Source organism: Amphiura filiformis, chromosome 11, assembly GCF_039555335.1.
Source record: "Amphiura filiformis chromosome 11, Afil_fr2py, whole genome shotgun sequence".
NCBI lineage: Eukaryota > Metazoa > Echinodermata > Ophiuroidea > Amphilepidida > Amphiuridae > Amphiura > Amphiura filiformis.
Genome location: NC_092638.1, coordinates 47754188 through 47771554, shown reverse-complemented (window position 1 = coordinate 47771554; position 17367 = coordinate 47754188). Strand labels below are relative to the sequence as shown.

At 35.3% G+C, this 17367-nt stretch overlaps 1 protein-coding gene across 2 annotated transcripts in view; it reads right to left on the bottom strand.

Annotated features, from left to right (window-relative positions):
• LOC140164918 (netrin-1-like) overlaps window positions 1-17367 on the bottom strand; it is a 183590-nt gene that overhangs the window by 73919 nt on the left and 92304 nt on the right. For both annotated transcript variants that reach the window (XM_072188316.1, XM_072188317.1), the window contains exon 2: window positions 16921-17109. In XM_072188316.1, coding sequence (XP_072044417.1) covers window positions 16921-17109 — 189 coding nt within the window. The remainder of the gene's footprint in view (window positions 1-16920; window positions 17110-17367) is intronic.

Here is a 17367-nt window from a genome sequence, read left to right as displayed (position 1 = left end):
TGTATATAAACGGGCTGTACAGATATTATATCTACATGACCATCCACTCATTTTTCAAGGAAACTTTGTTCACCATTAGGCCATTTTCATCTCCAACTTCCATCTCAATAAATTTTATCAGTGCCGACTTCATATACAGGAAATAACAAACAAACATGGATCAAGTTTTTGTTACATATATTTAAAACAAACATATTAATTTATAAGTTATGTTCACACTTTGTGACTGGCTCAGGTCATGAGGCCATGGGAAAATGTCCAACTGACCATTTTAATGCCCAGACAAATCATACAAATAGGTCAAATGTGTTCTCATGTATTGTCAATGAACCTCAACCATATTTCACACTAAACTTGATTTAATACAAAAGTATGTCAGCTTGGATTCAAATATAGATATTAATGAAATAATATAACTTGAAGCTTCACACCTATCTTTAGTTTCCTCTTTTTCCCTTTTGTTTCAGAGGAAAAACAGTTATTTGAAAAACAGTTATTCGAAAAACAGTTATTCGAATAACACCTTCAGTTATTTGAATAACACCTTCTATCTTGCTGAACATGGAAGATTCTTTCAATTTCTTTGATTGGTTAGAAACAATATTACTCACAATGTTTCTTGAAAATAAATTAAATAGCCCAAGAATAAGCTTATTCTGAATACCCCACCCCTCGAAAAAAATACCCAGTTTTTACAATTATTTGATTTTGATTTTTAGTTCAAGAGACTTTTAGTATTAACTATTAGTTTCCTATTTCTCATTTATTTCTCTGTTCTCCTAATTGCAATGTCAGGGTCAAATGCTTTAGAATGCATAAATTATCCACATTCAATCACAGCATTTGCACTTTAATAACACATGCTGCTGTAAGCCCGGGGGGGTTCTCAACTTTGGTTTTGGTAGGGACGTGCCGCTGAGATTTTGGAAGTGGACCCATAAATATACCAATTTTTCAAGAAATTTGGACCCATTGATATACCAAAAGTCAAAATTTTCGGCCGAATTTAACCAAAATTGTCTTAGTTTTTACAAATTTTCCCAAAATTTTGGGAAAATTTTGAAAATTTTGGCTATATTAAGGGAAACTTGGGCTGTTTTCCGAAAAAATTGAGAAAATTTTGAAAAAAGGACCCATTCATACACCAAAATAGGCTTTGAAAATGGGTCATTGATATACCAGAAGGCTGAAAATGCTACCCATGTTTGCACGTCCCGTATGGTCATTTGTACTGAGTACCCCCGGGCTGTAAGCGGTCACTTATTTACTAAACTCCCTCAACTGCTCAATATTTTATAGAGTAAAATGTTGGAAATGTTAATTTTTTTGCATTCAATACTGATAGTGCTGTCCAAAAAGAGTTGAAAATGGTTAATGGTTAATGGGGCATCTCTGAAGAAAAATTTTATCAGTCTAAAACAAACCACTCAGACTGAGAAGCATGAACCTCAAATCAGCTGATGTGCAGTTTTTAACCGTTATCAAATTATGCTCACTAATTTGGTCATATCATTTTTTCTATGCTAAAGCAGATTGGCTATCACACCCAGAATGAAGTTATTGCTTGTCATTTAATTTGTCCTGTAATAACCCATGGTTGTTATGGCATATTTAGCTTATCAAGTATTCATAATTGCAATATTATGATATGATAAAACTATTGTCACCTTCTAAACAACTCAACACCTTGTCTCAGCACTCATCATGCCCCAATTGTACTGTAAAAAAAAAGATACAGCCTGAGTACTGGATCGGAGTAGTGTGATATGGGAAGAGTTATTATTATGCTTCAAAATGAAAATGAGTGGCTTGTAAAGCTATCAAGACATCAGCGTCTCAACCAGGGTGTTAGCTAGCCACCCATGCACCCGTCATTTTGGACAGGCAGTTTGCTCCTGGGACAGGCAAAATTGATGCCTGTGACATATGCTAAATTCTAAAAAATAGTGCTTGAAGAAATTCTGTTAACCAAAACAAGATCAGAAAAACAAATTAGGCTATATCAATAGCTATATGAACTGACTGAACCCCCAGAAGAAGCAGAGATCTGGTTTTTGTTCAGAGTCAAATTTTGGACATGCAGTTTTGGTGAAAATCGGATGCACACTTTTCAAATCATAGGTGTCCCTGCATGTCTCAACTTGAGATTAAGCAAATCATAACTTGATTACAATCACGGTCTCAGTTAGGCCTACAGATACAGCCTACTGTTACAGTTTTATGAACACAATGAAAAAGTTGGCATCTGCTATGTACGTACAATCAATCATCAGAAAGAATGCTGCAGAGGAAGAGAGGTGAATGAACTCAGCAAAGATGTTGATTTGAATTTTCCCGGGAATTTTCCCACCAATGACTCCTCACTTGACTCAAACATGGTTCCAAGTAGGCCTAATGACTCAACTCAACTTGAGTGGCTACCAAGTTTCTTTGACTAGTTATTAAACATCACCATTTTATTTATTCTGATAACTTTATGCAACAAACATGTGCAATAGTGTGTGTCATAGACTAACATGAAGCAGAATTAGGAAGAGGATGATTCCTTGCCATTCTCAAACTACTGTAACACTAACAGTGAAAATTTCTGTGCGATTATTTTTTGTGCTTTGAATATTTTGAGCTGTTTCCCTTGTTCTTATAATTTGTGATTCTGTAAGCTTCCTTACATTTACCTATGCACAAAAGGAATATATTCAAATGTTGTTCTTTTTATGGCAGCACAAAAATAAAATGTTGTGCGAAAATTTCCACTTTTACTGTAGGCCTATTGCTTTAGTTATCTTGTATTCTAACCTTAATTCTAATAAACCTAATAGTTTCTATTTCCCCAGCTTTGGGTGGGCCTTTATTTCTTTATAATGTCCACATTATTGTATCAAAGATGAAAACAATCAGCATTAATGGTAACCTTGACAATGACCATCAACATATTAACCAAATTGAGCCAGGCTATTCCAGTTGAAATCCATACACACCCTAAGACAAGGAGTGCAAGTTCAAATAGGGTTATACCTGAATGAGTGAATCTATTTGAAATCTACACCCCTGTGTGGGACTGAGATTAAGGACATGTCTTCCACAGGGGTGTATGGATATCAACTAGAATAGCCTGTTAATGATAACCTTGACATTGATCATCAGCATATTAACCAATAGTCAATATCCTGGGTGGCTCAATAATAAATGTGGTTTGATTTGCTGGGATGTAATTCACTTACTTATTATCAAATCAAGACATAAGAAACATACAGCACATTTGGGTCTTGATACTGTAATTCAACGATAATGAATTTGGAATTGAGCAATAATGTTGTTAACTTTCAAAGTGATTGATACATCTATTGTAAGATTGAAAATTTACTTCAAATACAGAAAAAGAAGTGGAATTTTATTTCTTCTCTACCCTATACATGCAGTCTGGGGTGGGGTGACAAGTTTACAAATTGGGTGAGAATCAGAAAATCAAACCCAACCATTGCAATTTCATTCCAAATAACTTTGGTAAATTGTATGATAATTTTTAACCTAAAACTGAATTTACTTCATGACCCAGCTCTTAAAGCTGACTCTAAAGTTTGCCGGCTCCATCAGCTTATTTGACTGTTTGTTCAAAAGAAAGTGAAGAGGCATGGATCAGATCAAAACACTGACAAACAAGCTAATAAATGTAAGATTAATTTTGATATCTCCATATACGGACCCCGATACAGACTGGACACATAACACGGGGACTGATAACAAAAACTAGTTCAAAACTTCCTGGTCTGCAAAAAACAAAAACGCCCTCTTTAATCCCACTGGAATGTGAATATTATTTGCATCAGCATGACTAGCGAAGAAATTCACTAATGTTGTTCCAATAATTCTTGTCGCTTGCGTGTGGTCTTCTAATGACATGAATGCGATTCTAGATTAGTTTAAGCATTTAAGTACCATAATATTATAAGCTATTATAACAGCACATGAAACTAATTTGTACATATTATGTTCTATTTTCCCAATGGGATGCATAGAACAAGTTCATTTCTATAGTTAGTCTATCATTTATGTTTGTTGCATATATTTTTTAATAAAAAAATAAATTAAGTATTACTTTTGCTTCTAATAAATGACATTTTTAATGCACATTTCATTATTACTAAATTTCATTTGGTTTAGAGAAATTGATATCCTAGCTCCAATGTATATGGAGAATCGCACAATTTCAAAATACAGTTGTATATCTGAATATTATGAATCATCATAAACCTCTTGGAAGATCCAGAAAGTTAATTCTATTCTTACAGTTGATGGAATATTGTTGTAACAGGTGCATCGCAAAGGGGGCACTTATTTAGCCAGTTATCACTCCAAAGAGGCACTAATTAGGGAAGAGCACTAATTAGGTCGACTACTGTATCTAGGTTAAATGGATGTTGTTACAATACAAAAGCATGTTGCTAATACAATTATTTACAGGAAAAATCAAATCATGATTTAGTTTAAGAAATTTTCAGACAACTTATCAAACTAGCAATCCCTGTCTGAAGCTTCAGGGCTTAACGATGCAAAATAACAGATTTGAAAATGCTTCTACACTTCACAGAATATCGTCTACAGTCATTTCTACTAGGTGTTTCAAATTAAGATTTACTCCACAGCAGAGAATCATGCCGCCCCATCATGCAGTATTCTAGTTTCTCTAAAAATATCAGGATATTGGCCGTATCGCAGCATTCAAAATTTGAGCTTCGAAAATCGCTCAATTTTAAGACTTTCGTAATGAATTACTTACAGTAGTACATGAAAGTATGTTTTACACAAATATTATTTCAGATTCTAACAAATGCACTTGGAGTAGTCAAATTAGTTAAATTTTTGCTTCGAAACTTGCGATCACACAGCGCACATAGACGTATGTAAGTAGCCATGTTGAATTCAATCCAGGACCACACAATGCATTATGGGACTTGCGCTATGCATTACTGGGAGATACGCCCGGGAGATACATCAGAAATTGCTATACATCGTTGGCACATCATTATGAACCAGGGGAGATTTCCAACCAGCTCGCCAAAAATTGCCCCCCCCCCCGCCAAATTTTTGGGATCCTAATTTGCAAACCTTAAATGGTCCCGATATAAAATTGCGAACACAGCAAGCAGGAAAACTTGCATATTTTAAGTGTTTCCGTACTATTTTCCTAAACCTTTTTAAAGCATTTTATCTAAAATGTGCCCCATGAATGTGTGCCAAAAATCACTTGCCCCTCTCTCAGCTTGCCAAAAATTGCTTGCCCCCCCCATCCAAGTGTTATTATAACAAGGTACTACCTAGTGGCACTACTTCCCTTTTTTGACTAATAGCACACTTTGCACAATGCATCATGGGAAGGCAATCATTTCATCAGTGGATTCCCCCCATCAGCTATACCACTTCTTACAAATGAATCAACAGGATCCCAACATGCTCATCTCACACAACACAGTTTTGTAATCCCAATATGTTTGTACATTCACAGAATAACCTTTGAATATGTTGGGTACAAAATCTCATCCCCACAACTTGAGGTCAAACTTTGAGCTATGAAATTACATGGAGTTTAATGAACTACGCCATAGGAATGATACTATAAAGGAAATCTCAATCACTAACAATGCACACATTCAAAATGTACCATTGCTATGTCCCAATTCACATATTGGCTTGTTTTTTCCACCTTATTCCTTTCATCATGTTCATCGCCCAACAGCAAAAGCATCAAGACTCTATCAAGCATCTTGAGCAAGGCCTTCGGTACTCCCTCGCCGCGTCTCGTATCCCGTGAAAACGACACTTTGGTGATCCTGCGAAATCCACATTGGCTTGTTTGCCCGGTACCCTGTGGCTATTTGGCTTAATACAAGATGTACATTTCCTATGGGTTGTGATAACAGTTGTGAATCACCTAGAGTTCAATGTCATATAATCAACCAACTGTAAAGCATCTTCTTTCCTTCCATTAAGTCTATTGGGGCATGGAATGTCCTAAAAATACTGACTTTATTAACTTCTTGACAGTTTCTGAGGCATTTATTACAGTTTTAGCATGTAATCATGCCTTATATGGAAATACAATTCCCTTTCACAAACCAATTTGATGATGTAGTTTTTCCTGTTGGAGAAAAAGAAGCAACAATATTTTCTTGATATTGAGGCACCTTGAACAGACATCTTTTATAACAATCTACGGTGAACTATTTTATCAAATTACAATAGGGTGTTTAGTTTTGACAATTCACTATACTGTAAAAGTGGACATTTTGATGGAACAATAATAATAATGTTCATGCTTTCAAGCTCAACACAGCTACCACCAGTGGCGGTGCTGGGGGCACGGGGGAAATTCCCCCTGTCAGAACTCTTTCCCCATCTTTCCTCGCCACCCCCCATTAAAAAAAATCCAAAAATATGAACATTTCCACTTTTTGTGGCAATTTTGCACACAAAGTTGTTGATTTTGTCCCCTTCAAATTCACTTTTCCCACCCAATCCCCCCCCCATAAAAAATTCCTGGCACTGCCACTGGCTACTGCGAAAGTTAAAATACACAAATATTTTCATCAAGTCATATGACCACATGGGTCACATGACTAGGTGTTTACCGATCCACCTCACTTTCTGATGAAATCCCATGAATATGGGATGAAATATCAAGTAAGTCAATAAGTCTTTGACTTCAAATTGATAAAACTATCCCAACAAACAACAAATGTTTTTAAAACGGTTCAAAAAGTCATGAAACGTACTTAACACATTGCAAAATGATTTTGTCAACACTTATTAACATAATCGCAACAACTTTAAAGTAATGTTATTAAAATGTTATTTTTTATACACCCAACATTTAAACGTTTTCAGGCAACCTTTTCTAAACCTTTTTTTTTTTCCAAAAACATTTTGTTTTAGCTGTGTTGTATGTTTATCACCACAGCATTACAATGCAACAAGCTTATTTTTCATCACAATGACACAACACAACAGCAATTGGACATCATATAAAATCTCACTGACAACTTCAAGCCTCTATAACTAACATCTTCTTTCCTTTCTTAAATTAGGGTATACTCATAGGAAAGCCCCTAGGCCCACATAGTCTATAATGGCACGTTCCTATTTGTGTAAGGATTCCGTACGGCGCCACGATCAGGAAATTCAAAACTCTGATTAATGTTTTAAACTAAAATGATCTCAGCAAAAATTGCCTGTTTGACTGCATTAGGATGTATTGTATCGGACATTCGTGTGTACATTTAGTCAATTTTGTTTCAGGCGCAGAAGGAAATTTGATAACTCATCGGCTTTAAGAAAGAATGTCTAAATTAGGCCTGCCATGTTGTATTATTATTGGGCACTTTTTAAAGCTTATCAAAGATATACCAAATCGCATAAACAATACAAAGAAACATAAGATACAATGTTTATCAAGAAATTTAATATAGTGAACCTTATTATTTTACAGATCTAAAATCTCTGATCAGATCAAATTCCAAAACAAAGATTTTTTTTTCTCTCTCTGAGGAAATACATGCACTCTTCTAAAATGCTGCAACAATTTGCCATTTTTTCAAATTTCATTCACCATTTTTTTGACCCAATGTACTTTACACAACATGTGGTTTTATTTTTCAGATAAACTTCATAAATTTTGATATGTATGCAAGTGTCTTTAAAGTACATTGTTACTTGCACTTCTACATTTATAGATAGGGTATTTGTCTTGAGAATAAGAACAATTTACCCCATATACAATACTATACACTAAACAGTCAGCCACCTGGACAACCGATTCTTTAGAAATGCTTAGTCGCGCTAAAAGTCGATCGATACATGTTAAAATCAGCACAATTCAGAGATACACCTTTTTGCTATGAAATTAATTTTATAGGTCAAATATAAAGCAATAATTTTTTTTTCTTCAGTAATGTCAGTTAAAAAACTTGGTGATTGGATATACATTTTTTTTAAATCCTGGTGTTAAAATTAAGCATCAAACTGTGTCTTTGAGTGTGATATTTTTGATTTTTATAGGCCTTGAATTCGCCCGCGAGCTTTTTACGGAATTCATGATTTAGCGTCTCAAACTAATATAGTTTGCTAAAGAAAGATATTTCCCACCCCTGTAAGGCACGTCGTGTGGGTCTATATGTTATAGTTTTGTCAGAATTTCCGTTTTTGTTTTACCCTTTTTCCCTTCATGCTCCGAAAATGTCTAACTCAGTACTTTTATCTCGAGAGCAACCAGCAGAAATAGTTGATATTTCCTTTGTTGTTTATCCAGGTCAATTTTCCATTGAAAGCAAATTGCCCGACCAGCGATTTGGTAGCCCAAATCCCCAATTGAGTGTTCTGGTTAAACATGATCAGTAGGAGCGCTATAGGCCTGGGAATATCTTTGCTATATTGAAGTTCTAGCAACACTGTAGCCATGCCGGTATTCCTATTAAACCCAGGGATATCGATCCACAATGCTAGATTTTTTTGAAAAATGGTCAGCCGGCAGTAAAAATGGTGAAATGAAAACGCAAATTCTGACAAAACTATGATATATCGCTCACGGTGATGTGCGTTAGAAAGTTGGGAAAAATCCTTCATTAGCGAACTATCTTACTTTGAAAAGCTAAATGGTTGATCCAAAAAAAGGCCCACGGACAGAGTTTAAGCCTACCAAAATCGAAAATCTTACACTAAATGACTAAATTTCACGCCTAAGTTTAACACTAGAATTTGAAAAAAAAATACAGTATCAAGCACTACAAATTTTCCTGACATTTACTGAAAAAATGAAAATGATTGCTTTTCATTTGGCCGAGAAAATTAATTTTACATCGAAAAGGTGTAACTAAAAATTTAGCTCATTTCAACACCAAATTCGATCGTTTATATTGCCTCATTAAATGACTGAGTGAGCATTGCATAACAAAAGAATCGGTTGTCCAGGATGCTAACTGTAAATCAGCTATCATTGCAAAAAATTGCTTCAAGTTTGTTGCTAAATAATTGACACAAAATGTTTGTGTAAGGGCCGCTACAGACTTCAAAGTGGATGTAGAATATTTGATGCAACACGTCTTCATTATTTAATCTATTCCCATTCTATTTCCAGTAATGTAATTCTTGACGTACACACATTCTAATAATAATCACAATTTCATCTACCCATTTATTCATTTATTTCTGTATCATTGTTAAAACATTCTCTGCTAGTTCAGAAAATATAATGATGGTTGTCCTTCACATCCTTTTGTTTTTTCCAAAGTCGTATGAAATCCTGAACACCGTCAAAATGTTTGATGATGTTAAGTCGATGATATATTCCCACCACATGTTCGACATAACATACAATTGATTATCCATCAACACACATTCGTTAGAAGATAAAAATGAATTAAAATAGATTGAATAACAAATACATGTTGATCGAATATGTGCTACAGTGAATATTCTGAACCTGTATAGCCCATGTGTAGGTGAATATTGATGTGTACAGTGTCCTGCATTCAACAGTTCAACCTGCTGCACTTGCAAAAAGCTACTAATTGATAAATGTGACACTGAATTATAACTTTTCCTAACCTGTTCCAATCGTTTGGCAAGTCTCCCTGTCATATAACACTTGATAACAACTTTCAACCTTTCACACATTTCAATCACAATATCAGTCTGAAAAATTGGGTTGTCCTCAACAGGTAAAACCCAATCCTTGAAAATTAGAAAATTATTATTTGTTCCTTGTACAAATTAATTTGGACCCATCTGTTATAAATTGACTGGTTTAGTACTTCAAACAAAGACGCTCCTTTTCTGCTTGTTATTACAGACTAAGTTAACAAGAGTCTTGCCCCCCCCCCCCACCCGGTGGGATGCTGGCTGCTCTGATATTTAAATACTTTTCCCCCTTGAGAGTTGTCTCCCCCTCCCCCATTTTCCCCCACCCCTGAAAAAGTCCTGGCTACACCACTGTCCCAGACCCCCTCCTGGTAACTCTCTAAAAAGAAAATGTTATTGTTATGAAAAAAAAAATCCACAGTAATTGACCTTGTCCCAGAAAAGGTGACTGAGGACAACAAAACATTTTTTTTATTATGGCCTTACATCATCACCCTCCATTATAGTAACATTCATGTTCATATTATTAACAATAAATATTACTACTCATCACCTGTTCATAAACAGAAATTATATTTGGAAAAGAAAAAAATTAAATCAAAATATTTGTGTGTATTTAATACACAGGAGAATAAAGTGCCATGCCCTTTTCTGCTGAAACAAATGATTTTTTGGGCAAATTTTAATTTTGAGAATTTTGTGCAACATACTAGATCTCATTTTGATTTTAATATTCTTTTAAGCCTTTGAAATGACTTCCAATTATAAACACAATGTTTGTGCAGGAACAAAGTTTTGATATTTTGACATGACATTTCTCTGTACATGCAACTGATCATAGATCAACATTACATAATTATAAAATAACAACAAAATTTAGCATGAAAATATGTGACCTGTAATACTTTACAATGTTATTATTTTCCCATCAGGCAGGTTTTCTACTACTTCCATGATGTCAGTGAGTTATAGCCCTCACCTGGTCAACTTATGTATCTGGTTCTGCTTCAACACTTCTACAGAAACTGTTGGTAAGCTTTGTAGTCTGCCGATTACCTTTATAGCTATAGGTACATTTGGGATAGACTGATACAGTATACAAGTCAAACATAGGTTTATTGCTTCAAGTTTTCAAATTTCAATAAACTCATCTTAAAAATGATAAGGCAAACTCCCCAAATCCTAACCTTGACTATCAATATTTCTAACTCTCCAGTCTATTAGCCAATGGGGGGAGGGGAAGCTACCCCCTGGGAGAAACCTCCCCCTCCCCAGATCCATCTAATTTGTAAATTATGTTATAATAGGTTATAAAACTGTAAACTCTGGTAATTCCAAGAGAACTCAATGCATTTCGTAGAATCATGCTTTTCAATAAACATCAAAAACTGAAGGATAAAAACCATGGTTCCTGAGCTCTTTCAATAACATGCCATGCCTGTCATGGTGATGGTTAGAAAATGTCTTGCAATCTGAACTTTTAAGTCGGAATTATAGCACATGTAAAGAATGTTAAAACCTAACATATTGCAACTAACTTCTGAAACGTGCTCCATGAGTAACATGTTCATGAGCTCTTTCTATAACCTGCCATGCTTATGATGGTTACAAAATGTCTTGCAATCTGAACTTAAGCTGGAATTATAAGCGCTTGTAAAGAATGTAAAATCCAACATATAGCAACTAACTTCTGAAGTGTGCACCATGAGTAACATGTTCATGAGCTCTTTCAATAACCTGCCATCATGCTTATTATGGTTAGAAAATGTCTTGGAATCTGAACTTTTAAGTCGGAATTACAGCACATGTATAAAGGAATGTAAAAATCAACTTCTAGCAAATAACTCCTAAGTGTGTACCATCAACACCTGACTAAGGCTGAGCAACGCCCACCGTCTTTGTGTTGCCCATATGCTGGCGACAAAGCGTAACTAATCGCTACAAATCCATTATTTCTGTTGACAACACATGAAGAAAGGTGACCAAATCAGTGCAAATCAGCTGTGAACAAGTTTATTCAGTTTCTTTCTTCGCTTCTGGGTCATTTGGGGACTTGTTGGCTATAAAATTATATTGCAGTGAATACTGTTCCAAGTTTAGGAATTGGCATTTTCCCAAGTGTAACAAACCAAAGTATCACTAGCATTTTAAACATGCTCCTCGACCAGGGCAAAGTTCTTATTGCCTAATACATTTTGTACACTCATTATAATGACCTTTGATTGTCACATGTACTAAAATTCATACTCTACAACTTGAGGTCAAATTTTAAGCTATGATTATTACAAGGGGGTTATTGAACTATGCAATAAAATTTAAGATAATTATGGCTTATAGTGTAACTGCATGCAGCAAATTATATGCTTTCCTTCTATTATGTCTTTTGTCATGTAACGCTGAATCAAACATGGCCACTGTTACTATACCGATGACAAAGGCTTTCATACCTGATGCAATGTGATTAATATCATTATATATCTCAATATAATATTTCAACATGCCTTTTGGAAATATAACTACTATACTTTTATTACTGAAATGGGTTGTTTTTACTCGAGTTGGCACATATTATCTGATAGCCCAGGCTATATACTGGACAAGTGTTGCTTTCTAGAAGTATAAAGACTGAAAGATCAAACTCAGATTATCTAATGAAGATAGCACATGCTATATACTGAAAATAGCACATGTTTATCTATGCTATCTACTGAAGATAGCACATGCTATCTACTGAAGATAGCAAATGCCTCTACTGAAGATAGCACATGCTATCTATTGAAGATATCACATGCTATCTACTGAAGATAGCACAAGCTTTCTATTGAATATAAGGGATGAAATCAAAATTCGACTTTGATTTCTTCCCTAACACAAATTATCTGCTTAACATTTAACAGGCTATGTACTACACACTTAAAACTACGGGGTCAAAAAATGACCCAAACGGGGTCATTTTTGACCCCAGCATAGTTATCAACTAAACACCATACCACTAACGGGGTCATTTTGACCCCATTGGTCGGGGGCATTGCAATGACTACGTATTTGGGTCAAATAGTAACCCCATTGGGGTCAAAATATTACCACATTTCGGGGTCAAATGAAATGACCCCTTCAAAAGGGTTGCCTTATTGGGTTACTTAATGACCTCATTTCGGGGTCAAATGAAATGACCCATTTGAAAGGGTTGTTTTCTAGGGTTACTCAATAACCACATTTAGGGGTTGTTTGGATTTTTTTAGTAGGCCTATGGTCATGCTGGTCCCACCAGGACATAAGTGTGTTTCTGCACAGAGAAAGCATTACATAAACAGCAAACTGCAAAATGCATCTGTGTATCACACTCACACACAGTCAGTCATCGCCTATGACAGTTCACGATTATAAGCTTACATGATATAAGCTTATAACAACTGCAGCCAAGACACCAGCCACGACAGCATGAAATTGAATGAATCTGCGTGCATAGACAAGTGTCTATGCATCCTTGCAGTCTCACTTTTCAACTAACTTTTCATATTCCATCATGCAGACAAGCACACACGACAATCCGCTGAGCTGCACAATCAGAACAAATATGGCGCTGATGTGACCACGTGAGCCGATGCACACCGTGTGTGCAAATAGTTCCGAAATGCAAGTCATTATAAAGTTGACAAATTGGGTAACTTTGGTCAAAAAATTAGTTTTATTTATTAATCAACAAACATTAATTGCAGCTCATGTTTAAACTCATTTATGAATTGAGATTTTCAAAGCGGAAGATTGAAACTGATATCAATGCGCCGACGGTATCGGCAAAATGACCACTAAGTTTTTGACCACGTTCGTCGTGGCTAAAATGACCTCGTGAATGTGGTCAAATTAAAACAGTACAACCCCCTTGAAGGGTCAAAACAACCCCAAACGTGGTCAATTCAAAATGACCACGGAAAATATAACCCCGTAGTTTTTAGTGTGTACTACTACATATATCACAGGCTACTAAAGATAGCATGGCTGTCTACTGAAGATAACATGTGTTACCAACTGAAGATAAGATAGGTAACACCAGTTAGTCACCACTATAAACAAGTATGTGGCCTATAATTTACTGAAAAAGACACTTATCTTTTGAATGGTAGTGTTTGCAAATGAAAACAAAATTTTAGTTTATTGAAGATAGAAATGCCTTTCCAGTATGCTTTGCATAAAATCTTATCCTATATATTTATTAACTCTTGTTATTGTTTTACCATCTCAAAAAGGTTGCCCTAGAAGTTTCTGTGAATTAGCTAGTAAACAGAAAAGCTTACAAGATCTTTTTCTTTATGTGGCTAATGGCAACCTTATATACATTTTGTGCCACACAAGTTGTAATAATAAATAATCCCAATTTTATTCACCCACTTATTCATTTAATTCTGTATCATTGTTGAAACATCCTTTTCTAGTTCAGAAAAGATAATGGTGGTTTTTCTTCATGTCCTTTTGTTTTTTCCAAAGTCGTCAGAAATCCTGAAAACCATCAATTAATAAGGAAGACTGTGCCAATTACCATGAAAAATGAGAAATTAATGGTTTTATTATTATAACCCACTAAGAATTATCCAAGTATTAAGTATGATTTATTTACTATGTAGAAGTATATAAAAGGCATTAAGGTGTCTTTGTCTAATAAGCCTTAAACCTCTATTTAAGGACAGCAATATCAATTGATATACAACAACTATAGTTGCTCTTATCACAACTTAATCCTACTTAATATCCTTTAGTCACAGTTTCCCAATTCCCTAATGTTGCATGAAAATCAAAACAATGAAGAAAAGAGAATAACTTTAATAAAAAGCCTATCAGAATTCAACCACTGTTGAGTATTGTGCCCTGAAACCAAATTCCGTAACCTCGATGGTCTTTTGGTACAAAAGGGCGGCCATTGACTGTAACTTATTGACGATGCTCAATGACTTTTTTTCCTGTTTTTAGTCACTGAGCTATAGATACCATTCAAAGACAGCTTCACTGCCTTGCAATTCACTTCAAAAAGACCCGACATTGAGAGCCAGCGAGGCTTGTCATGTACGCAGCGCTACAACATCACTCACAGATTATTGGCCAAAAGAGAGAGAAAATCTGCCGAATTCGGGAGTTGATATTGTCGCATTTCGAGTCAACGTCCGTAACTACAGGAAATGATTAAGCTTTCCCAGCATGCCATGCTTAGAGTCTTCATAATTAGCACATAGTAGGCCCAATATGTAATTTTGCCAATTAAGCTGTGAGTGAGAGGGGTGCATGACCTAGCAGTGTTTGCACTCAAATATTGAAGCAAATAAAGCTGACACACAAGATGAATGGTATTGGTCCTATAAAGGAGATCCCAAGACTTGATGGTGTGTTATTTCTGCCCCATATGCATGAAAAGGGGGGAAGCCCAAACCTTTTGTTTTTATACATTACTGGTAATAACTCAAGAACCACAAGACCTATGTAATGATTGGCTTCCGTGACTCATTTCAGATAAGATCACTGTATTAATATTGAGAAGTATACTGCAGTTTTTAGTTAAATGGCTAAACCGGAAAGAAATGTTATAACCCATTTTTGTGCAAAACGGCACCATGGGAAGAGATTGATTTCTGTTGTGGTCCGTAACTAGCCCTACTGTGTGCCTAGTAGCATTTTATCATCCATTCTTCGCCGTTTGCTGACCAAGATCGCTAATTTCCCAGAGGAAGTACGTCTTCCGTTTTATATTTTATTTTCTACCGTTGCCTCTTGAGATTTTAATTTCATCTTGAACATTTCTTTAATGTATAGAATTAAAGGTATGAAATTGAAATATCATCCGTATAAGGGAATTTTACTCAGTACATTTGGTCGATTTATTTCAATAATTGTATACTTCATCAAGTGGTTGCATGATTTTTGTATTTCGTCTCAATGTTATTACATGAAACTGATCACATTTTTATTTTTCATATCTTAAAAACCACTTCCAGTCAGAAAAAAATATGTTGACAAGAATTTGAGTTGAACTAGACATGAGATGAGATTAACACTAAAATCAGTGCCTGGATTAAAGGATCAGGACTGGATTAAAGGATCGGAAAATGAAATGTAGCTACATGTTCTTATCCCATAGGTCCACTCTTCCTCTACAAAATTCAATTTAAATAAAGCTACATGATTAGCACTTGCAACTCGCATACAAAATCATGGTTTCAGGATTAAGACCAGAAACCGAATAGGAAAATGAATAAATCTTTTGCTTCACAATGTTTAAATGTTTCCGAACATTTAATTTAGTTTATATATCTCTGGGATTAACACTTGGATGATTCTAAGCATAAGTTACAGAATTAAAACCAAAACAGGATAGGAATATGCCTAACTGTTCTGTTCCATAAGGTTTGTATTATGCAACCATTCCATTTCGTTTATAGCTATGGGATTTTAACACTTGGATGATCCAAAGTTCCAGAACAACTCTTTATTATGTTCTACAATTTCTGAATGTTGCCAAATTTAATTTAATTTACATGTTCAGCTATGGAATTAACACTTGAATGATTCTCAGTCCGAGACCATAATCAGGATTAGAACATGCTTAAAGGGGGTCTCCGGCAATCATAACATTATGCCTTATATGTTAGAAAAATAATTATCAAACATGAATCATGTGGTTTCATTTAAAACAAACTCATATTGCCCATAAAAACGAATAAAAACAGTCGGCTCTCAACACGCGATATTCAAAATTCCCGCGCCAAAATTGTCTAAGTGCAATGACGTATTGGTTATTTGCGCTCTATTGTCGTCAGTCTTCATTGTATTACTGAGACGTCATTGCACTCGACAATTTCAGCGCCGGGAATTTTGAATATCGCGATGAGAGACGGATGTTTTATTTGTTTTATGGTCACTATGAGTTTGTTTCAAATAAAACCACGTTTTTTCGTGCTTGATAATTATTTTTCTTGCAAATAAGGCATATTGTTGTGATTGCCGGAGACTTCCTTTAACATTTCCATTCCACACTATTTTGATATGTTACATTTATCTGCTGTCAAATATTCAATTTAGATTTAGGCATCGGATTAACACTCAAATCTTAAGTTAGAATTATGGAATTAAGATGAAAACTGTAGCAATCAAATATTAATCTTCAATTTTAAAATGTTGGCACTGCACTTCTGAATGTTGCAGCTCTTGCCGACTGACAGTTGATCCAGATTTAGCTCTGGATTAAATGAACAATCACAGTTGGATTAACGTATCAACACTAGGATAATCTGATCCTGATCTTACCTTTGCAAGCTTTTCGATGTTGGATTGGTTTTGACGAATCCCTATAGAACCCTTCCTTGCAGTAGTGACAGTATCTTCCATCCGTATTATGTCGGCAATTTAGACAGACGCCCCCGCTTTTTCGTCCTGACAGTTGGTACAGCTGCATATTGAAGCGACATTTCCTTGCGTGCAGATTGCAGTTGCATGCTGTGTGTAGAATATGTAAAGAGACAAATATACAAGGTTAGAATTAGAAATAAGGTTACGTTAAGCGACATCTTTGAGATGAAAACATCAAGTTGTTTACAATGTAAGCAAATGGCTTGCGTACTACATTTTACTGCTCGATTTTTGTTTTTTCCCACTGAGCAGCAGACTGCATTTGAAACAAACAAAGTTCTTCATTTGGGTGATAGTAAAAGAATGTGAAGTGATTGCAATGATTATTGGACTAGGTTCATTAAT